The sequence below is a fragment of the Hypomesus transpacificus genome, unplaced genomic scaffold, assembly GCF_021917145.1.
Source record: "Hypomesus transpacificus isolate Combined female unplaced genomic scaffold, fHypTra1 scaffold_472, whole genome shotgun sequence".
Taxonomy (NCBI): Eukaryota; Metazoa; Chordata; class Actinopteri; order Osmeriformes; family Osmeridae; genus Hypomesus; species Hypomesus transpacificus.
The window spans coordinates 21,147-44,554 of NW_025813988.1; the positions used below are offsets into that span (position 1 = coordinate 21,147).

At 48.9% G+C, this 23,408-nt stretch overlaps 2 protein-coding genes across 2 annotated transcripts; one reads left to right on the forward strand and one right to left on the reverse strand.

Moving 5' to 3' along the window:
• The first annotated feature begins 133 nt into the window (after positions 1 to 133).
• On the forward strand, positions 134 to 2,504 carry tbc1d7 (TBC1 domain family, member 7). Its single transcript, XM_047017051.1, has 8 exons — positions 134 to 248; positions 381 to 503; positions 596 to 676; positions 859 to 1,049; positions 1,550 to 1,687; positions 1,787 to 1,932; positions 2,095 to 2,224; positions 2,336 to 2,504. The coding sequence occupies exons 2-8, from the start codon at positions 389 to 391 to the stop codon at positions 2,420 to 2,422; spliced, it is 888 nt and encodes a 295-aa protein (XP_046873007.1). The 5' UTR covers positions 134 to 248; positions 381 to 388; the 3' UTR covers positions 2,423 to 2,504.
• Positions 2,505 to 4,593: 2,089 nt separating this feature from the next.
• On the reverse strand, positions 4,594 to 22,765 carry LOC124465327 (phosphatase and actin regulator 1-like). Its single transcript, XM_047017049.1, has 13 exons — positions 22,615 to 22,765; positions 13,022 to 13,186; positions 12,263 to 12,343; positions 11,805 to 11,927; positions 11,507 to 11,710; positions 11,050 to 11,311; positions 8,093 to 8,292; positions 7,449 to 7,605; positions 6,348 to 6,403; positions 5,961 to 6,022; positions 5,084 to 5,224; positions 4,798 to 4,874; positions 4,594 to 4,694 (listed from the first exon to the last, which is right to left on the reverse strand). Exons 1-13 carry the CDS (start codon positions 22,724 to 22,726, stop codon positions 4,679 to 4,681), a joined length of 1,656 nt encoding a protein of 551 aa, XP_046873005.1. The 5' UTR covers positions 22,727 to 22,765; the 3' UTR covers positions 4,594 to 4,678.
• Positions 22,766 to 23,408: the final 643 nt, after the last annotated feature.

Here is a 23,408-nt window from a genome sequence, read left to right on the forward strand (position 1 = left end):
TAATAGTTTTTATTTTCTTCAAAAAATTATAAAATACTAAAATAATGCAAGCAAAATGAGCACGCAAAAATCCCCGCTAGATGGCAGAAGGTATTCAACATTTGCTCAGCTGCAGCATGTCCTTTCCAAAGAAGAAGTGAAGGCGGAAGTGTAGTTCATGTCTCTCTATGGCACTGATCAAAACTATTCAACCGACTGAAACCTGTGAAGATCGTGGGTGTCGTGAGGCCTACTGGTGCAACCAAAAGGTAACAATTAACGGTAAACAAGGTGCTTTGTCCAAGATGTCAACCGTCCGTTTACTGATGCCAGCTACCAAAAACTGATCTCGCTTATGAACCTGCTACAGTGCAAGATAGCGAATGTGTCCTGCCTTTTAGGTGACAGTATGGCTGAGCCGGACCCCCAGAGAAACTTCCGCTCTGCCTATTACGAGAAAGTGGGATTCCGAGGAGTGGAGGAGAAGAAGTCATTGGAGATACTGCTGAAAGATAACCCATTGGGTAGGTACCGTACCTTATTTAGCATTGTGTCTCAAGTCTGACGTTCCATTTTCCTTATTTAATCACTGTTGACATGCACGTTTGTTCTTCAGACGTGGAGAAGCTGAGTACATTCAGTCAGAGATTCCCTCTACCCTCCATGTACAGAATACACGTGTGGAAGGTACTTTTAGGTAACACATTGCTAACACATTAAGGGCACTTTTAACCTTCTAATCAGAAACCTTACCTATTAAGCCACACCTGGGAAAAGGAGAGAAAAACAAACATATAGCCTACATATAAAACCACCTCTCTTCCTCATGTCTTACACTGACAAAGTCACCGTGTGTGCGCGCGCGTGTTTACTCTCTAGGCATCCTACCGCCACACAGTGATTCTCACACGCTGGTGGCAGGGTACCGCCGCGAGCAGTACCTTGATATCCTGGAGGCGCTGGAGGTGATGAGGTTCGTCCACTCGGCCACGCCTCCGACCCACGTTTACCTGCGCATGTTCCAGCTGGAGAGCCGGACACTTCCCCGGCGCTGCGACACCACAGACCCGGTGAGTGAGGGGGGGGGGGGGGGGGGGGGGGGGGGGGGGGATAGGATGAGGAGCTGAGCTTGAACTGTCTAACTTGAACTGCCTCAATTCGATCCAACAACAACAACAAAAGCACCAAAATGCTCATGTCTCAATCCCATGAAAATGGTCATCTCTAATATACAAAAAAAAAAAGCTGATGTATCTATCCTATCAAAAAAGCATGAAAATAGAGACTGTTCAAAGTAGACAGGAAGCAGAGCACAGAGAGATGGGAATAAATGTCACGCTGCTCGTCAGTTCGCTTGTCCCAGTCTTTCCCCGCGCTGCTACTCGAACATGCAAGCAACGACCACTAACCAGCTACGCCCATGAAAAGCTAGCATTTCGCTGGTGTGTGTGTGGGTGGGGGAGGGAGGGGGACTGTATTTATGCAGGGGAAGGAAATGTGAGATGTCGGGATCCGTGTGAGGAGATGTGGCCCGTTTTTTTTGAGTTGGAGCCACGTGCATGTCTTCCAGGACCAGGAGGATGAGGACTTCCTGGCCGTCGGCAGAGCCATGGAGGAGATCGTCGACGACCCCGTAGACTGCTATTGGCTGATCAAGTGCTTCGTCAATCAGTTCAACAACAAGTTCGGGGACTCCATCCCCCACTTGGTGAGTAACGGGAGTGAACGTACGGTAGAGGGGAAAAAAGGATCTCCTCCTTTCTGACTGACCTTTCCCCCCCCCGTCCTACCTGTGTGAATGGTTCAGCCCAAGAGCCTGGAGCACTACCTCAGCCAGGAGGAATCCAGGCTGCTGAACCATCTGAAGAACATGGGAGCCCTGGAGCAGCTTCCTTACAACCTGTGGTTCCGTCGCTGCTTCGCTGGCTGTCTGCCCGAATCCAGCCTGCAAAGGTCAGAGCACAGCCTACCGGAGCAGGCTGGGCGACACACACACACACACACACGCACACACAGACAAACGGTTGTCTCTCAATCCTCTTTGGCAGATATTGTGATGTATGCACGGCCTGGTGTGGATGGGGGACTGTGTAAACCGACCGCTTGTGTTGTCAGGGTGTGGGACAAGGTGGTCAGCGGCTCCTGCAAGATCCTGGTGTTTGTCGCCGTGGAGATTCTGCTCAGCTACAAGATCATGCTGATGGGTATGAATCGACCGGAGGGCGTGGTCAGCTTCCTGTGCAAAGTGAGTGACGGCGTTGTCGGTTAAGGCTATGTCGGTCCCCCGTGGGGGCTGGGGGTGGGGGGTAAACCCGCCAGCCAGTCGCACACCAACCGTTTGGGTTTCCCCTTCCAGATCCCCCAGGAGAACACAGACGCCATCGTGACCAAGGCCATCGACCTGTGGCACAAGTACTGCGGCACACCCATGCACTCTGTGTAGCGCCGGGAGGTCCCCAGGGCGACCCCCCCCCCCCTTCCCCGGAGATTCCGCTCCAGGACCTCCTCGCTTTGGTGACGCGACGTCCGCGACGTCTTGACGCGGCTCAAAATGGCCGCTCACAGCGCCGCTTTTCATTCGACGCCTGTTCCGTGTTTTCAGGCTAGAATGTTCCGTATCTTTTGAGGTGTGTGGGATGTTTATGGAACTCACTGCTCCAGTGACTGATGGATGACATGGATTGTACAGTATATTTGTCATGGTAATACTTGTTCAGTATCTAACAGGAGACACTCCTAAAGGACCGTGAGCTGATAAATATCTGTGTTCAGCTTCACCATTCAATTGAAGATATCTCTGAACCTTGTGGCCCGCCATAGATTTGTTTATTTAATAATAAAATGTTAAATGAATAATAGAAAAAAAAAAGAAATTGTACGTTTTCTGTGTTATAGTCTTGAAGTATCTTGTACTGCTGCCGGAACTCTTTGATTTAGATTTCAAAAAACAGTCGAGGAGGTTTCGAAGGGTTATGCTCTCCTAAGTTTCCTTTATGTAAGAAACTGCATACATAATAGAAGATTCACAAGAAGTTAATCACATGCAGTTTCCCTCATTTCTTACAAAATGAAGATGAGCAAAAAAAAAAGAAATCCCTATTTTACCTGTACATACCTTTTTATAATTGGATGTTTCTTTTCTTTTCTGCGTAAACACTGGAGAGTTACCGAACAGATAGACACCATCACATCACTGGTTCCTGTACACACAAACGGCCATGACACAGAAACAGGTCAAAGGGCTCTCTGAATACAGGATCAAGACCATCGATGCACTGACTGTGGGCAGGTTGTAAACAATGAACGTGTTTGGGTTTCTCATTTCTCGCGAACCTTAAATTGTACACACCGTCTGTTACACATCGCATCAGACAGGCAACGTCTGCTCTTAACAAACCAATCAAATGAGCCTGTTCGCCTGGTGCACGGAGCTAAATTCAACACGCCAAGTTGAATCGTAATTCCCAGTGGTTGTCTCGAGTATGTCGAATTAATTGTGAGTTTCAAACAGTCCATTTACCGCAACGGGTCTGTGTCAAGTCCCGTCATTAAACAAAGTTCTGCACAACTATCCACAGAAAACATACATACTATGGCCTGCTGTATCAAAATACCATTGAAGCAATAGAAATTTGGCAACATCTTCCCTGTAAACAACACTGTAGGCACAGTGACACAGTGGGTGGCAGAATTCTACAATTATTATTCTCTGGGATGCATTCAAGATGGACAACTCCACGCTGTTGCAAATAACTTTGGTTTAGGGCGGGGAGCTGTCTGAAATGTTTGAAGTGTTGGAACACTTGCATGCAGCCCAGGATATAAGGGTTGGTTGAAGTTGCTGTTATTGCTAGGTAGATTCACATTTGTAATGTGATGAGTCACCATCGATAACATTACATAGAACTGTATTTATCCAGTTTTGGGGGGGGAATAGGCCTTTTCACAAATTCAATTACATTTCATATGAATATAATAGATGTGACGGAATGAAACTGGACAGCATAAAACAAAGTATGTGGGTGTTGAAGACCTTGGTTGGCTTAGTGTAGGACCAGTTTCCCTCAGCTCTCTCTCTCTCTCTCTCTCTCTCTCTTACAGAAAGAGAGAGAGAGAGAGAGAGGAGGAAAAAAAGAACGGTCACACAAAAAACAGGTACAGTACAGCCACCTCGGGATAAACAACACCCAAAACGTTTCCCCTCACGAGTCCCATTGGCACGCACGCCGTAACGACGCAGGGCTTTCAACACCCTTCTCCAAGCACTGCCGCTAACAGAAGTGCAACAAAGTAAACATTGGCCGCCTCTTTTTTTTCTTTTGTTATCCAAATAAAAACGATACCAAAAGGCTGTTTCGAAGAACGAGTCGTCCGTAAAATCCCACCACACGGTGAAAAGCCAGGATGGAGTCGGAGGCCGTCAGCGTCTCCTGCCTCCTGCGTGGTCCAGCTTTACTCCAGGACCACAGACTGCGACACGAGCACCTAGTGACCCGTTTGACCACGACCAGCTGGGGGAAGGGGGGGGGGGGAGTAGTGTCTGTGACTACAGCCCTCCAGGGGGCGATCCAGACCTGGTGTGGTTGGGTTCTGGTCCGGGGGGGAGGGGGGGGGGGGATGGGTGGGGGTTGGATTACAGTCCAGCCACGGGTCCTTGTCCCAGGGGTGTCAAACATGGTCGAGAGCTCACTGAGGAACCCTATGGTCGGTGAAACCTGTGGAGCACATATACACAGGCACAAAGTTACAGGTTCTCTCTAGGGCTGAGGTCCGTCTGTGTGCGCGTGCGCGTGTGTGTGAACCATCCGTACGAGATACCTGGTTAGATGGCGACTCGACTCGTGCACCTCCATCTCTGTGCTTTTGAATTCGTTGAGTTCCTTCCGTATGGCAGCCTGCATGGGACAAACAGAACCCGCTGTCAGCAAGAGGACTGGGAGAAACCGAAAGCCCTCTCCGACCAACGAAGCTGTTCAAAAACATCCCTGCAGCCGACTCATTAGCTCCTCGTCATTGTCTGGGACGCAATCAGTGAGTCCCCCATAGAAGACTTCTAGAGCTTTCCCCACGCCCCCTGAGCGCAAAGGCTAAACATCCCAAAGACCTTGTCGGCTGGAGTCAGCCGCGTCCACGGTTTGTCCGCCCTCCGGTCGTAGTCCTGGGTGTCGGCCACCTCCACGTAGTCGCTGAAGCGGATCAGGATCTTAGCCTCCCTCAGCTCCTCCACTGTGGGCCTCTGGCTCAGCTGGAGGGGAGGGAAAGGGGGTGGAGGATATCGGGGAGGGGGGAGAAAAGAGAGTCGACACTAGCCCACAGCCTGGTCTCAGCAGACCAGAGGGACGGCGGGGGTCGACGACAGACCAGAGCGGGAAATCGAACCCCGTCGCTACGGAGACCTGTATACGTTCGTGGGTTGAGGGGTCGGGGGGTGGGGTCATCATATGGCAGACAATGGGATGTGTCGTCGCATGACCTGTTATGACATCAGGTTACAACATCTCCGCTGCGTGGGGAGGGGAGAGAAAGACAAGGCGATGAGCCGTGCTCCGCGGGGGCTGTCGTTAAGTGTGTGTATCGATCCAAGCCTCCCGAGGTGGGAGATATCGATTACAGCGGCAGCTGTTTTCCGGTGCGACACCGTAAAGATTGCGCCTCTCACGCGCCCATCAACTTGACCGTTAAAGGCACTTAAACACGCACGCCCACACAGCGAAATGCGAACCGTTCATGCCGTGCAACGGTGGTGGAGGATGTCGCAACCTGACCTCATAACAGCTAATGTGATGACATATCCTATTTGTCTGCCATTTCATGACCCCCCGACCCCCCCCCAACCGATTAACGGATACAGGTCTCCGTAGCGGCGGGGTTCGATTTCCCGCTGTGGTCTGTCGTCCACCCGCGACCCCTCAGGTCGGCTCACACTCCAAAGTGTCTCTCGGTCATGAGGGGCGTTTCCCTTTCTGCTTCATGTCTCTCACCTTTTTACTCAAGTGTCTCTTGATCTCCCTCTTCTCCTCCAGCTCCTCCAGTTCAGTGCACGCTGCGAACACAAAGAGAGGGGCTGGTTCACTCTGAACGCCGTCGTTACTCGAAGGACAAAAGGACTTATTAGTCCTTCTCAGACACGTCCGTTTTCTTGGAACGCGCCGCCAAGGTGGCCTTGTTGCGCTTTGCGCGTGTTTTCGGGCAAGGGTGTGCGTTTGTGCGTGTCTGTGTGTTTGTCTGTGTCTGTGCGCATGGGTGGGTGTGCCTGTGTTTACGTTTGTGCGTGCGTCTGTGTGTGTTTCTCGGCATGTCTACGCGTATGTGTGTGTCTGTGTTGATGTGTGTGCGCGTGTGTTTGTCTGCCAGCGTCAGTAGCTTACGTTTGAGTATGTTCCTCTGCGCCAGCTCCTCTGCTGTCGGACGCTGACTCAGCCTCCTGGGAGAACACAACAGAAGTCAGCGAGCGGATCCGCCGGCAAAACACCCCAAGCAACAAAACACCCCAAGCAACAAAACACACCAAGCCACAAAACACCCCAAGCAACAAAACACACCGAGCCACAAAACACCCTAAAGCTACGCGCGTCAGACAGCATCCTGTCTGACGGGGCCGTGTTGGATCTGATATCTGCAGGGTCTGGACAGATCCAGCTCCACTGACGTCAGAGCACAGTTCTGTCGGCCGGCGGGGCCGTGAGTGTTTGAGATTTACTCGTCACAGTAAATGACACGGTGATTCATGGAAGTGTGTGGGGTCCGGGAGACGTTTGGAGAACGGAGAGGAAAGGGGGAGGCGATGGAGGGAGAAGAAAAGGAGGGTGCATGGAAAGACATGGTGGATGTGGGCTGGAGGTAGTGTGTGTGTGCTCGTCCACCCCCTCTTTTTTCCATCTCTCTCTCTCTCTCTCTCTCTCTCTCTCTCTCTCTCTCTGTCTCTTTCTCTCTCTCTCCATCCCCCCTCTCTCTCTCTCTCTCTCCATCCCCCCTCTCTCTCTCTCTTTTTCTCTCTCTGTCCACCCCCCCATTCTCTCTTTCTTTCTCTCTCCACCCCCCCCCCTCTCTCTCTCTCTCTGTCTCTTTCTCTCTCTCTCCATCCCCCCCTATCTCTCTTTCTCTCTCTCTTTCTCTCTCTCTGTCGACCCCCCCCTCTCTCTCTTTCTTTCTCTCTCCACCCCGCCCCCTCTCTCTTTCTCTCTCCATTCCCGGCCCTCTCTCTCTCTCTCTCCACCCCCCCCCCCTCTCTCTCTCTCTGAGGTGGCTCAGCCTTGCTTGCTTCCTCTCCCATGAGATCCCATTCCTCATCTCCCTGCCGTAAGTAGCCAGGTCATGTCCGTCGCAGGCCGCAGGGGGGGGGCCGCGTACCTCACAAGCGACATCATATTTGGACTCGGCTTTAGGGATGGTGTGTGTGTGTGTGGGAGTGTGTGTGTGTGTGTGTGTGTGTGTGGGAGCGTGTGTGTGTGGGAGTGTGCGTGTCTCACCGTGTCAGCTTGGTGCCGATCTGCTGCCGTGACTCGAGTCTCTCCTGGTCAGACAGCGTGGGCAAGATGTTTTTGTCCTCCAGCTCTCGCAGAGACGGACGGTTACTCAGTTTAATGGCCAGTGAGTCCTTCCTCAACACTTTCATCGCCAGAGTGCCTGCACAAGACACACGGGGAAACGCGGGACAGTCAAAAGCAACGTTTCAGCCGGGGGCTTACTTTGCGACCGAAGCGAATCATTTCGTGAGCAGTTCCCTAAGTGTGTTTGTTAAATACTTCATACGCGCTATGGGCCTGCGATGAATAATTCACCTCTCATTACGCAACAGGGAGAATGGAGCTTCACTGGGCGATTGGGGTTGGTGTGGATCAACTTGTGTGTGTGTTAAATGACATATGTAGGTGCTATTCAATAACCAAATTATTGCTACTTTTCATCTTCATGTTGTCGGTGGAAAATAATTAAGTAGGTTCAGCGAATGGAACACAATGCCCTTACTGAAGAACCCCATGAACTGGGTTTAGCTATAAAACTACAGATCCCAACTGTGACTACTGTAGGAACAGGAAATGGGTCTCTCCAGGAACAATGAACCCGGTGCAACCCGGATGCACCCAAGACACAACACAGAAAAGACACCTACTTGTAAACAGTGAATCATCATCGTCCTCATCCTCATCTTCCTCCTCCTCTTCGTCATCATCCTCCTCTTCCTCTTCCTCCTCCTCCTCGTCCTCGTCCTTATACATGCCGGGCAGGTCTTCGTAGTCCGCCTCGCCGGGTCGGTTTTCTTTGTTGTCGTCGCAGTCGACCATCACCGTGGGAACGGCATGCATCATGGTGCTGGAGTCGATCAGACAGGTCAGAGGTCACGCAGGGATGACAAGCTCAGCGTGCCGTGAAGGCAGCGTATGTTCTCTACAGGGGAGTGGCTCGTTCCCAGTGCCTAACTAGGGAATCTACACAATGTACACAATATACATACTATACACATATACTCGGTGTACACACACTACTTGTCGTAGTGCATACACAGTAGGCCTATGCACACACACACACACACGGTCCACTAAACCTGAGAAAAACAGGTTCATTCAGTGTGTCAGAGGTAGTCGCGGTAACCCCGGTGACCAGTTCAAACCCCTCAGACTCAACCAGTGCTGGCAGGGAGTGACGCAGGAACATGGTAGGGAGGATGTGAAGACAACGGATAAGTCCTATTACAGGAGCCAAAGCACACTGGCCGAGTCTCAGTGACACAGTGCAGGAAAAACAGCGGCAGGCCTATCTGACAGCGACGTGATAGCCGTTAACCAATCGAAACGCAGGAGAGGGGTGAATACAAAAATACTACCGAAACGTTTTTGATTTTGACATGTCATCCAATTCTTTTTTTCAAGCAGGAAGTTGGGGGGCTGAATGTAATGTGTCCAAAAAACGACTCGACGACAAAGGACATACCACAGACCTGCCTTCCTACTCTCTGTCCTCTGAGCCCAAAGTGAAAAAGAAGAGAAAAATTGCACAGCCATTGGTTGGCGAGCGAGGGGAGCGCTGGACAGAGGGTTGTTTTTAATAAACAATAAATGTGATAAATGTGATTGAGGTTGTATTTGTGTTTTTTTTCTTTTTCTTTACAGGGCTATTGAAACGTGTCGATGGAAAGATCCGGGCCATTTGAAAGAAGTGGAGGTGATGCCGAGGCGACACTGACGAAGGAAGATACGACAGCCCTGTATCTCGCCCTATTGTCACCATGGCATCTGTTTATCTCCTGGTAACAATAAGCTTAAGGGGAGGCCGCTTGATACGACATCTCTGTATGTCTGGGGGGGGGGGTTCACATCCTGGTGCTGTGTTCTTGTGTTCCTGTGTTCCGGGTTACTACCTACAGATAACCATGCCAAAGACCAAACACACAACCATCCAGCCTTAGGCTACACTGTCATCCTAATTTTACTCTGCTGATGAGGTCTTCGCCCAGTGAGGATTGAACAATTCTCTCCAACTACCCATAATCCACTGCAATGCTATGCAGGCACTGGGATCCAGACAATGGCAACAGGATGACTATGAGGATCATTGGATCTACTATACATAAAACTATATATACAGATCTACTATACATAAAACTATATATACAGATCTACTATACATAATACTATATATACAGATCTACTATACATAATACTATATATACAGATCTACTATACATAAAACTATATATACAGATTTACTATACATAATACTATATATACAGATCTACTATACATAATACTATATATACAGATCTACTATACATAATGCTATATATACAGATCTGCTATACATAATACTATATATACAGAGCTACTATACATAATACTATATATACAGATCTACTATCATGATACTTTATAAACGTATCTACTTTACATAATACTATATATACATATTATAGTACTATCTATAGTGGATACGACTATACATAATACTATAATAGTCGTATCTATACATCAATACGGACTATACATAATACTATTACTACTCTTTTGTATTTACTTTTGTTTCACACGTGAAATGAACTTATAATTCATATAGATAATTTATTTCATATATTTATTTATTTAACATTTCGACTTATTTCATTTGTTTATCTTGGAAAATGTTGTTTAGTTTGATTAATGTGTAATATTGACTGATACGTTTCTGGGGTGGGGCCCACGAAAAACCACATAGGTTTCTGGCCCTACCTGCATGTTTTTCTTTTCTCTTTTTTTGTATCTTTATATTGTTTTAATCATTGTATAAATACAAATAAACAAACAAACAATAGTAGATACAACTACACATAATACTATTATGTATAGTAGATATGACTACACATAATACTATATATACGTATTATTGTATTATGTATAGTAGATATGACTACACATAATACTATATATACGTATTATTGTATTATGTATAGTAGATATGACTACACATAATACTATATATACGTATTATTGTATTATGTATAGTAGATCTGTATATATAGTATCATGTATAGTAGATCTGTATATATATAGTCTTATGTATAGTAGATCCGATTATGTAGTATTATGTATAGTAGATCTGTATATATAGTATCATGTATAGTAGATCTGTATATATATAGTATTATGTATAGTAGATCCGATTATATAGTATTATGTATAGTAGATCCGATTTTATAGTATTATGTATAGTAGATCTGTATATATAGTATTATGTATAGTAGATCCGATTATATAGTATTATGTATAGTAGATCTGTATATATAGTATTATGTATAGTAGATCCGATTATATAGTATTATGTATAGTAGATCTGTATATATAGTATCATGTATAGTATATCTGTATATATAGTATTATGTATAGTAGATCTGTATATATAGCATCATGTATAGTATATCTGTATATATAGTATTATGTATAGTAGATCTGTATATATAGCATCATATATAGTAGATCTGTATATATAGCATCATGTATAGTAGATGTGAATATATAACTTAATGTCTATATATCATGTATAGTAGATGTGTATATATAGTATCATGATAATACTATAGTATTCCCCACGTTAGCTCACCTCTCAAACCTCTGCATGGTGAGGGCCAGGGTCTTGTTGAGCTCCTCGATGATCCGACTGGGGGTGTGCAGGGGGACGGGCAGCGTCCCGTATTGCAGAGAGTGGCCCCCCAGCGAGCCGTGGGCGGGAGGGGGGCCCTTCTGGAAGGGGCCGAGGGGCGAGGGCTCGGCGCCCCCCGCAGGCACGCAGATCAGGAGCTTCTTGGGAGGCAGGGGGGGGGAGAGCTTGACTGCCATGCAGGGAAGCTTGACCGGACCTCCGTCTTCAGAGAAATGAGAGAAAACATGTTCCGGTTAGTTGGCCAGGGGCACACACACACGCGCGCGGGTATGCACACACAGACTCTTTTCATCATCTCCTGCTCATGATCCCCCGCCAATGCACACACACACACGCACACGCACACACACACACGCATACATAAGCACACACACACACCCACAGTGCTGGATCAGACCTGAGATGAGGTTGGGAAGCCTGTTGAAAGGTTTCGGGGGCAAGGCCGGCGGTTGCTTGTGTAGCGTGGGTGGTTTGGGATATGACGACTCGGTGCCGTTGCCTGGATACGCCCCCAACTTCTTAGCAGGGGGTGTCTGGTTGGTCTTCGGGGTCAGGTCCGAGGGGCGCGCCCCCTCGCCGCACATCTGGAACTCCACGGAGCCTGGAGGAAGGAATCGACCAATCGGAGATCGTCTCAGGGTGAGGATGAACCAATCGGGGAGTAGCCTTTTCGGTGGAAGGGGTTGGAGTCATACCTAAGGAGGAAGTAGCTCCATCCATGAGCTCTGCTCCGTCACAGTCGGACGGGTAAGAGCCCGTTACAGGAGAGCGGCCGTTCTCTAACTTCACCTCCTCTCGCATGGCCTGCCCTGCCCCATCTGACACACCAGAGACAGAGAGAGAGAGAAGGAGAGAGAGACATACAGAGACAGAGAGAGAGAGGAGAGAGAGACATACAGAGACACAGAGAGAGAGAGAAGGAGAGAGAGACATACAGAGACAGAGAGAGAAACAGAGCGAGAAAGAGACAGAAAGAGAAACAGATAAACAGAGAGAAAAAAGAGAGAGAGAGACAAAGAGATAAAGAGAGAGACAGAACGAGAGACAGAGAGATAAAGAGAGAGAGAGAGACAGAAAGATAAAGATGAGTCTTGAACCTCTAGAACGTTCCGTAGCCCTCCCTTCGTTGCAGCCACAGCAGGTGACCTCTCACCTTTGTCGTAGACCTCCTTCAGCACTCCCCTCTTGATCAGCTCCTCCCTGCTCTGGCGAGTGGACATCTTCCTCTCCAAAACTGAACATGAACACACAGGGATATGAACCGGATATGAGGATGAAATACTTTTAGATTACAATAGGCCACTTTCATCAAGGCTATGTCTACAGTCAACAGCAGTATCAGGGACACTATAACCATATTAATCATGGCCGGTGTGTTAAATGGTTTAACTTTATATCTTATGTCATACGTGGTCCAAATGTTTGCTGATTAAACTGGCCAGATTTGATGGGTCATGCATACAATGCTCATGAAACAATCTGAATCATAACAGATTTATGGCTAGGGTCCAAGGAGACCATATGGTTGGAGGACCAGTATGGTGGTAACATGCACGGGGTGAGAAACTGTGTGTGTGTGTGTGTGACATTGATGCATGTAGAGGAGGTGCAAAAAAACGCACTGGCAGCTGGGGAACCAGCTTGAATTCAAAATACAGGATCACTGGGGGGTTGATGTGTGTGTGTGTGTGTGTGTGAGTGTGTGCGTGCGCAGACCTATGCGTGTGTGTCTTTTTTACTGTGTGCCGTAAAAGGAAAGCATTATAAAGGCTTGATAACTCCCCACAAAACAATTTCCGGTTTGATTTGAAAAGGAAGCCACAGGTGTACATCCCTAATTGAATTTACAGTGGAGGAAGGTTCATTTAGACAGAGCCGTGCACAGGTTCCAGAGAATGTTCTAGAGTCTTACCGGCAGAGGTCTGCTTGAACTTCTCGCTCTTCTTCTTCCTCCACTTCCAGGGCTTGAAGATACGCCCCAGAGTGGCAAACTTGCTCCGCCGGCGAATAGGAGGGGTGTGTGTGCCGGGCACTAGCGAATCAGAGCGCATCGCTGCCAGACGTTCCACCTCCTCAGCTTATAGAAAGAGGATAGGAAAAAGAAAACGGCTTAAAAAAAGGACCACTGAAGAATGTCACACAACGGTGTATCGGTCTTTTACCGGCAGGGAACATCACATGAGGATGGCCTGAATAAGAAGGGTTAAGGCAACACAATGTGACTGATGCCAGTGGATGACCCTTCATCATTCATATCCAAAACAGTCTCTCCCAGTCATGAGATTTCATCTGTTCTAAACTGCATGCCAGGGTATCTCGTCACCACGTCATCGGCACTGGGTCCCATGCCATCCTAGTGTTAGAATTCCATTTTAAACTCCACTTTTCCCATTACACGAGCTTTCCTCCTTAGAAGCCCGTGGAAAAATGGCATGATGCCCATGTCAACGGCAGTGAAAAAAAAATGCTCACACTCAAACACACACACACTCAAACACACACACACTCAAACACACACACACTCAAACACACACACACCTCAGCAGTAGTCTTTTCATGGCACTGAGACATACAGTCTTGAGCTGTTGTTCCCGTTTAGGATTACCTAGTATCACGTTGCAGTAATATGCTTTATAATGTATGGACATGTAATTCAACTGCAGTAACGAGTTGCATTATACTGTAATAACCAGTATAACATTGCAGTAGCCAATATTACATCAGAAAGACATTCTAGTAACCAGAGTACAGAATGCATGAAACCACACACCATCAAACTAGCTACACAGAATACTTCCAAACGAATACATGTAAATACGCTTGGCAAGATACCTGTCTTAACATGTAGTTAATCGAGGTGTATTTATAGAGTATCATGATGAATAGAGAATTCTAACAAATCGTGAGTATGAGTATCGTGATAAAAATGTGAAAGAATCTTACACCTTAGTAGTATGGTGTACAGAGAGGGTGTGCCTTAAGGCTACTTAAATTCTCACCCAGGGTTGGCGCTTCATGTACGAATCACCAGATAACACCGAGGGGTTATATTCTTTTATGGAATAATGGCTTTATGTTTGTTATTGTGGCATTTTAAGTCCACTAATATTTAGATCGTTTTTAAAGTAACATATCCAGCTTTAAAGTAACGGTTTTGGACTTCGCATAGGCTATACGATTAGGCAGCCGAACTGATGCAAGAAAGGGATATAGGTGTGCTTAACTCCGTCAAGACGCGGCGGGGCTCCATAGAAAGGATTTAGGACTTAAAGATTCACCAGCAAAAAGTTGAACAACGTGTGTGCAAAAAGCCAAGGTCCAGCGGTCACATTTTAATGTTCCTCGTCCATAACACAGTTATGCACAGTGGTCTATCATAATAACAACGCATGGACTATCTAACCTATAACCCCCAAACAGTTGTAGGGAAATGCTTTATTCGAAGGTCCGTAAACCTTCCCCAAAACCTGCATTCAGTTCGTATTAATTATTCGTATGTGTCAGGCCGTTGCACATATCCCGCCCATGTGAATACAGCCTACGGTAGTCAGAAGCAAGGGAGCGGTCGAAAGAGATGGATGACATAAAACGCGATCAAAATATTCTCCATAGCTCCTGGTAGGCAACGAGTGCCTACTTACCTTCTTGAGGATCGATTCTTCGGCAGTTGCTACAAATATGCTTAATCTCTTTGCCAATTTGGCAATTGATTATGAACGGAATGTTGTTGTTGTTTGCCGCGGATTGTTGGTGCTGCCGCTCTTGGCTTCTGCCGCGGGACTTCATCCGTACCAAGCAGAATGCTCTCCTCTTTCTCGGCTTCTCCTCGGACATGACTGGAGAGGGTGTTTCTTCCCTAGATTCAGAGTCGTACCATGAGCTGAAATCAGCGTTTCCACGACCCGCCATGGTTCCAGGCAATAGCGAGGTAGTACTGCGGAAATGTGTTTATCCCTTTCCGATGGAAGGGGCTTGGAACTGTCCGCAACACTAGTAGTGGCGACCCCCTAGACCTGTAAAACTGGCCAATCCGGGACAAGCAAATCGCGCACTTTGCGCATGGATATAACGACGATCCAGAAGTAGAATATCAGCCGCATCTTGTACAGTTCTTCATTATTTAGAGCATGTTAGGCTATATGAATTAAACTCACATGAGCAAAATCGCGTGCTATTGGAAAGGGTAAACAACACGTTGATAATTAATGCAAGGGAGAAGGTGAGACTGTCTATTCACAAGCACTTGTAGATCTACACAAGGCACAAATTACCTACCTTCTCCAAACACGTATGCATTTGGGCACATGTATAACCTTGAAACAGATTTTAAAAGTTTAACCTAGGGGGCCCCATACAGTAGATTAGCCCTGGCCAACCAAATCATGGACCTTTACTGCCCCCTAAAGGCTGGTTTGCGCACCTCTTTAAATACAGCGGTGGCCAAATGCAGGCCACATCCAAAATCACAATGTATCACAACCATTTAAGATCACATTTATATATTATAATTATACAATACACAAAAGTCATAGACACGCTCTGGAACCGCCAGAAATGCTACACACGCAAAACAGCAATCAAAATGAGAGGTAATCTCAAATATTTTATATGCCGCAGCTACGATCTGTAGTTAGTTACACACTGTCACCAGCAGGCGGGGATAGACGACAACATCTGTGACTGTGCTCAAGGGAAGCTCTTTTCGCGAACGCAGCCGCAGGCAATGCATTGCAACCAAAGCAACACTGTCCCACAAAGCGAGCACCCCCCCCCCCCCCCCCGCCTCCACACACACACACACACACACACACCAACACACGCAGCCTTTATCAAAGCTGACTCATTGTGTAATCCCCCCCCCCCCCCCATCGTGTATTAGGTCAGATGGTGGACCGCATGGTGAACCCGAGCAACCTGTGTGAGCGCGTGCAGCGTGTGTCTGGGGTGAGTGCATACACGTGCGCAAAGTGCGTTTGTGTCGATGAATCGTATATGCAGGCATAACATGTACAGTATTTTACACATGTTCCGTGCAAGTGTGTTTGTGTGAGCTTTTACATGTGTAGGCTACAATGTTACACAACGGCGTGGAACAAAGCCCCCTACCGACCCCCCCCCCCCCCCCTCCACCCCCCACCTCCACATGCTGACTGTGAAACAGACAATGACTCACGGCTCCCTTAGATTCCCTCTGCGGAGAGAACAAGCACAATCTGCGAGGCGCCGGGCCCCACACGGAGACACACTGGTTTCTCTTCCCACGCTTGGGGTGTGTGTGTGGGTGGGGGGGGGGGGGGGGTGCACAATGTTCAAATTGTGTAATGTCTGGGGGGGAGGGGTCCCCAATAGTGTGTGGAGGGGGGTCCCCTAACTTTTACTAGCCCCCCTCCCAATTCAAAAAACGGGTTTGACTCTGATCGATAGCACTCAGTGAATAGAGCGGCAAAAAGCGCAAAGCGCACGTATCCATTTCACACCTGGGATTAGCAATGTTGCCCCAATTCCGCGAAACCGGCGAACCCAACAGTCGTGGCGTCTGTTGTTGTTCGGCTTCGCAGAGGTCTTAGGGGTGGTAAGCCAGCCAGAGTATTACAATACAGGAGTCTAAATTTAGCTGATGCTTCGCTCCTGCACTGTGCCAGGACTGTGTAGCACTGAGAGAGAAAGAGAGAGAGAGAGAGAGAGGGGGGGGGGAGACAGAGACAGAGACAGATAGAGACAGACAGAGACATACAGAGACATACAGAGCGAGAGAGACACTGACAGAGAGACGGAGAGAGACAGATGTTTAGAGAGACATAGAGAGACATACAGAGAGAGAGAGAGAGAGAGAGACAGGGAGAGACAGATAGATAGAGAGACATAGAGAGACGCACAGAGAGAGAGGGAGAGACAGAGAGACAGATGGATAGAGAGACATAGAGACGCACAGAGAGAGAGGGAGAGACAGAGAGACAGATGGATAGAGAGACATAGAGAGACACAGAGAGAGAGAGAGAGAGAGAGAGAGAGAGAGAGAGACATACAGAAACAGAGAGAGGCAGGGCTACACAGAGACACTCTCTTCCCAGTTCTGGGAAGACAGTATGGGGATGTTTCCTCTGCAACACACAGCATTTAAACCAACAGGGGGACCAAGGGAACCTGGAGCCTAGACAAACAGAATCGAACACAGACAGACCAGCTATCGAGTGGCCACAATCAGCAATAACGTGCTCTGTAAACAACAAAGAACTTCGGTCGAACCGGCCGAGTCCGTCGAACGCTGACAGCACGCGGTACCTATTGAACCTCAAACCCTTTATTTACACGTTGGATACGGTGCTCGAGAGGAGAGAACGGCCTCGGAACGTGTGTGTGTGTGGTCCGCGTCTCTCTCTCTCTGTGTGTGTGTGGGCGTAGGTGCCAAATGTGCGCTAAGGCACAGCACCCTGCAAATAGTCTGTCAAGTGAGATACCAGTGAGACGGCTCCGTCGCTCCGTTGTGTGTTTTGACCCCCGGCTCTGCTCAGACTGCCGCAATGACTCATGCAGTACTTCCGTCACGCCTGTGGAGAGAAGAAGAAGAAGAAGAAAAAACACACAGCTGAGAGGTACAGCAATGTAGGGGGTTGCGCGTGTGCGTACGTCCAGTAAAAACGCACGCACGCACGGCACGCACGCGCGCATGACAAGAAAGCGTACCTGGAAGCATACTTTGGCGCGAGCCCACATGCCACAAGCAGAAACGGCACGCGCGGTGCGAACACACCCGGCCCGTGTGACGAGCACGGAGGGGGTGCTGAGGGGCTTTGGCAGGGGCTCGCTCCGGGTGCCGCGGGGAGAAGGAGAGGCCTCGTGCCTGAGCGTGTCTGTCACGTCGGGGTCTCTCCGACACGCACCGCGGAGCGGGGGGTCCAAACCTGGAGGCACACGGGTGCACACACACACACCCACACACACACACGGCAACACGAACGGGAAGACAGGTCCGATCTCGTCACGGGGCGCGCGCACGCATACCCACCGCCCACGCCCCCCCCCCCCCCCGACTCAACAGGTGTGCCTGTCACTTCAGTGCAGACGCGCTGGGTCAGAGATAGCAGACAGCGTTGGCGCTCGAGGGCACGGCACAGTATTCGTTGATACAGGCATGCTTACTGCACTAGACTAGGTCTAGCCATGTAGTCCATACCCACCGTGTACATGAACCCGATCCCATCTCCGTACGAGTGCAATGTGACCGTGGTGCAACCGTGAATCGACATTGACTTGCTGTATATTTGACGTCTACAAATGAAATAGTATATTTGAAAACAAACATACGGGACGAGGTGCGGTAGGCAGGCTGGAACGACATTGGAGTTTGTTCCCTCATCTTTTCCAAATGGATTTGATTCAGATTCCAATGCGGGCTCGGATTGGTGTCGAAATGTGTATGTCAGTATGGAATATGAGCATTGTTATGTAAGGTGAGACGCACAGGGTTTGTAAAGACCAACTATGATTACTACTGAGCATTCCGATAACATGAAACAAGAACATCAAGCGAGAGCGTGTGTGAGAGCGAGAGTGACCCTCGAGCGACCTCTCACATGCGCGTGAGGTGTTTGTGTGTGAGTGTGTGTGTGTGTTTACAGTCGGGCCAGGCTGTTCGCATGCAACATGAGGACGGGTCTCTGTGATTTGAACATAGCTGTAGCTATGATGCCAGAGCCACTTCGTCTGAGTCATGGCTTCCTGGAAGCCAGCATCGTCCCCTCCCAGCCTGCAAACCCAACATCCGACAGCCAGTGCCCAGCCTACTCTCTCCCCCTGTTCCTCGACCCAAGTCCACCACGGCTGTCCATCCGGCTTCGACGACGCACACGTCCTGTTCCTCACCCGTCTGCACGAAGCGCCCCGAGAGATGAATAACCCCCGCAGTAGTGGTCCGCGGCGAAGCTCATTTCGTCTCGGAGCCGAGAGCGCGCGCCAGACGGGGGGGGGGGGGGGGGGGGCGATGACGATGACGTGGCGCTCTTGATCTCGGCGACGGATACGCAGAGACGCCGCCCCGTCGGAGGCGTAAGAAGCGGGTCGGGCGGAGCCCCTTCTCCACCTCTCTCAGCCCCCTCGTCTGACGATTCGAAGATTCAGGCCACCTGCGTGCTTCTGCGACTCGACCAAACGCGCAGATCCTCGTTGGATCATCGTCTCGGCGCGAGCGGGGGAGGGAAGGCGTCTGGTTCTCGAGTGCTATGTGAACGTGCTGAGTTATTCCTCTGGCTGGATTGGCAGGAACAGGCGGGTAGACAAGTTGGGCATGTAGATGGATTAGGCCAGCTCTGCGAAGGTGTCGTTTAAGTCCTGCAGTCGTTCGTTTCCCAACGGAAAAGATGAGCATCGGGGGGCGTCTCGCGCAAGGCTTTTCGGGCGTTCTAGACGGCGTTGGGTCGCAGGATGGATGGCGGGTTGGGTTGGGGGGAACTGCTAACATCTAACAGCATGGGCACCACCCAACATCCAAATTGTGGGGGGGATCTCTTCACTCTTAGTGATACCACTCCCCGCACCCCTCCTTCCCTCCTCCTTCCCTCCTCCTTCCCTCCCCCCCTCCCTTCCTCCGCGACCCCCCAACGCCGTTCCATCGCGGGTGACTCTTGTTTCCACAAAGGTTTTCGACGCGACCCTTCTGAAGGTTATGGACTCGTACAAAGGGCTCTCATTTGATCCCCTTTTCGTTGAGTGCGGACACGGTCTTCCGTCGGCAATGCATGGCAGCGGCCACGCGGCCACATCGTAAGCACACGCGGCTTTGAAGTCCCGCCGTCTTCCTTTTCTGACTGCGTACATGGGCAGCCTGGACTACATCTCCCAGACACTCTGGGGCTGTGCCAGGACACAATGCTCTTCGAAAGGACAATAGAGATGAAGGGAGGGAGCGATACGGAGACTTTGTTCCCCCTACGCCCTCGCTTTCCTCCGTCACGACACGCTCTCAGGCTTCTGTTGAGCTGAATGCAAAGTGGCAGGGACACAGCCGGCACTGAATGTGTGTGTCTGCGTGTGTGTCTGCGTGTGTGTACGTGTCTGTGCGTGTGTATGCCTACGCGTGGACGTGTGTGTGTGTGTATGCCGGAGTGTGTTTGTGTGTGTGCGTGTGGACAAACGGCGCGGAGCATCAATCTACAGTGGAACCTCCGGCTCCGCTCCCTGTCTGTCCTCCCAGGGTCGATGGCATCTGCTCCAGACGGTGGCAGAAGCCATGACATCCATGTCATGACATGACATCCACGAGTCGAATTTTGGGTGTGCGGGGTTCATAAATCCTGTATCGGTGAAGCGTTTGTCTCAGCGATGGTTTTGGGGGTCTGGGTGTGTTCTGTGAGATGGGGGTCTCGGAGTTTGGAGAGAGGGGGGTCTTTTTAGGTTCTGGGAAGGAGTGGCGATCGGAGCGGTGGACGTGTTCCTATGCCTTGCGGGCGAGAGTTGCACTTCCTGTTTTTTGCTATTATATTCGGCCCAGGTCGACACAGTCGATGCATGCGCCTCAAAGTCGGGCAAATTGTCGACGTGTCGACGGGACAATAGGTGTGTGTGTGTTTGCGTGCGCGTGCCAGTTGTGTGAGGTGCTTGCTGGAGTGGCCCTTGTGTTCAAACGCAGCAACTCCCTCTCAAATAGAATGTTCAAGAAGCCGGAAAACAAAACAGTCTGGACGTCCCCCACAAAGCAAGCACGCTCAACAGATCACTGCTCGTCTCATGTTGTGGTTTCCTAATAACATCAGCTCTGGTCGACTATCAATATCGTAGAAAAGAGGCTGCCGTTTTCATTTCATTATCACCATCTCACGATGCTGTTTGAGAGGCTTATTTAACTAAGACACTCTCTCTCTCTTTCCTTCTCTCCTGCTCTTATTGAAGTCTCATTCTGTTTACTCTGAGAGGAGGATAATGACTGTGTTGAGAGATATTGGTCTTCGGGGACAATGCTAAGCTCTCACCCAATTGACCTTGTTTCCAGCTGCGTTCAACATTGAGCTGGAGAGTAAAAAAAAAAAAAGAAGAGAGTCAATGCCATACGTAAGTATGAAATTCACCATGGACAAAGATGATCAGATGGCCAAACCGTATTGAGATTTGCTTTGCTTCTTGATGCGACCAATCCCAAACCCGCACACACACAAACACGCTTAGTGTGGGGGATTGCACGGTCATTAGAGCTAACCGTGCACTGGGACATCAAAGGAAGATGTGGGTTCAGGCAAAAGGAAACATAAACATACGAACAAGATCCAGACAGTGGGCCCGCCGACCGCCGGTAATTAACGGCTCTTAACCATGAAAAAGAAGCGATCTCTAAAGCTACACGGAAAGACCGAGTCCATGAACATGTCCATGAGAAACATATACCTGGCTGTTAGCTCCATGTCTTCAGCAATGCAGATGTCATTATAATAAAATCCGTCATTAAAATGCCTGGACGGTGCAGGCACAGAACAATGGAGGCGTAAGGTCTCTAGACTCGGAGTTGGCATCAGTCCGAGATGGAAAATAAGGTCTACCCTCAACACCATGTGACTAGGATTTGTCACGTCGGGGTGGGGGATATGATACAGACGCTATACAGCTTGCCTGTATGTAGACCATCAAATATAGATACACATTAGACGCGTGTGGAGCAATGTGACGATCGATTGCAGCCTAGAATTCCACGTAAATCTGCTGCGATTGAACTGACTGCGTTCCTGGTCAGTGGCAAATTCAGCACCTCGATGGTGGACAGCTCCGCATGGGACGCGGCTTTGCATTTGTCAGGTTTTAGGCTGCATAGAAACGCGTGGGTTTAAAACATTGAAATTGCACCGTGACAATATCCGTAGTTTGCATTTACAAGTAGCCCGAAGACAGGCAAAGGAACGGTTGTACGTACTCGCTTCCATCATTAAAAGGGAAAATCACCATGGTAACTATAGAAACATGGTTCTCCGACAAGCCTGATGGCGAACTTATCTTTCCTGTTTCCATCTTGCCCAAGTAGGCTTGCAGGAGCACTGTACTGCATGCAAAAACTATTCGTAGAACAAGTCCAACTGTATTTCCTTACAAGTGAGCAGCCTATAGGTGAAAGCAATCGCAGGAAAAATGTGCAACCCAAAATATAATGCAACGCTGATTGCTCGGCTGTGTCGTAGACCCAGTATAGATCCAGAAAAGACGTGCTTTGTCACAGCCTACAACTCAAGAAGATAACCTCATTCTCAATAGTTACGCATATTCCCCAAAGGGTACAGCCATTCACTGAACTGAGGATATGCTCATGTTACAATGCATGAGTCACTATACATATCCTGGTCACCAAATCACGTCAGCTAGGCAACATTTTTGAATAAGGCAAGCACTATTTTAAACTGTTAATCATAATGACCATTTTCCTCTGCAAGATATAGATTTGCCATCAAACGCCTCATTACAGGTCAAAGCAGATCCACATTTAGCGGACAACGCAGACATGTCGGAGTCAATAGGCTACGTGATGCCTACCTGTTTCCAGGTGCAGAGAGAGCCGTGCCTCGTTTATGTAAGGGGTGTCGCTCTTGGACCGGGCTCTCCGGATCGGCCGACGGTCTATCTCACTCTCTGGAGCCGCAGCCATCTATATTTCGCCCGGGTAGTCCACTGGCGACCGGCGGGACTGCGCGAGACTCGGCGCCGCCGCTCATGCACGGTCAGACAGCGTAGGAGGGGCGGGCGGTCATGACAGGGAGATGATGAAAAGAGAGTGTGTGTGTGAGAGAGAGAGAGACAGAGAGAGACAGAGAGAGAGAGACAGAGAGAGAGGAGAGAGACAGAGAAAGAGAGAGAGAGAGAGAGAGAGAGAGAGAGAGAGGGGGGGGGGGGGAGAGAGAGGGAGAGAGACTAAACTGAGTATTTCTCGATCTTTATTTCTCTCTGACACTAATGCGCACACAAATTGTATGGCCCATTCCACTCCAGTTAAAACAGTCAGTACTGTAGGCCAAAGGCATATTTCAGCTTTCTACGTCTCCTGGCACCTATACTATCACGTAGGCTATTTTAATTTCAAGTTGCCTATTTACTCAGGTGGGACGCTGGTATTCAAAATAGGCCTTTGTAATTTTATGCAACTACAGGTTTGCTAGCAGATATTGTTGGCCGCTGTCTAGATCTAAGCTAAGATCTTCATACTTTGACTTGGAAGGTAGGTCAACTACATTAAGTTTAACATTAGGCCTACATGGACAACATTTGAGGAACGACATGAACTACCGACTTACTAAATGAAAACCAAAAGGAAAAGATCTATCTCTTTCTCT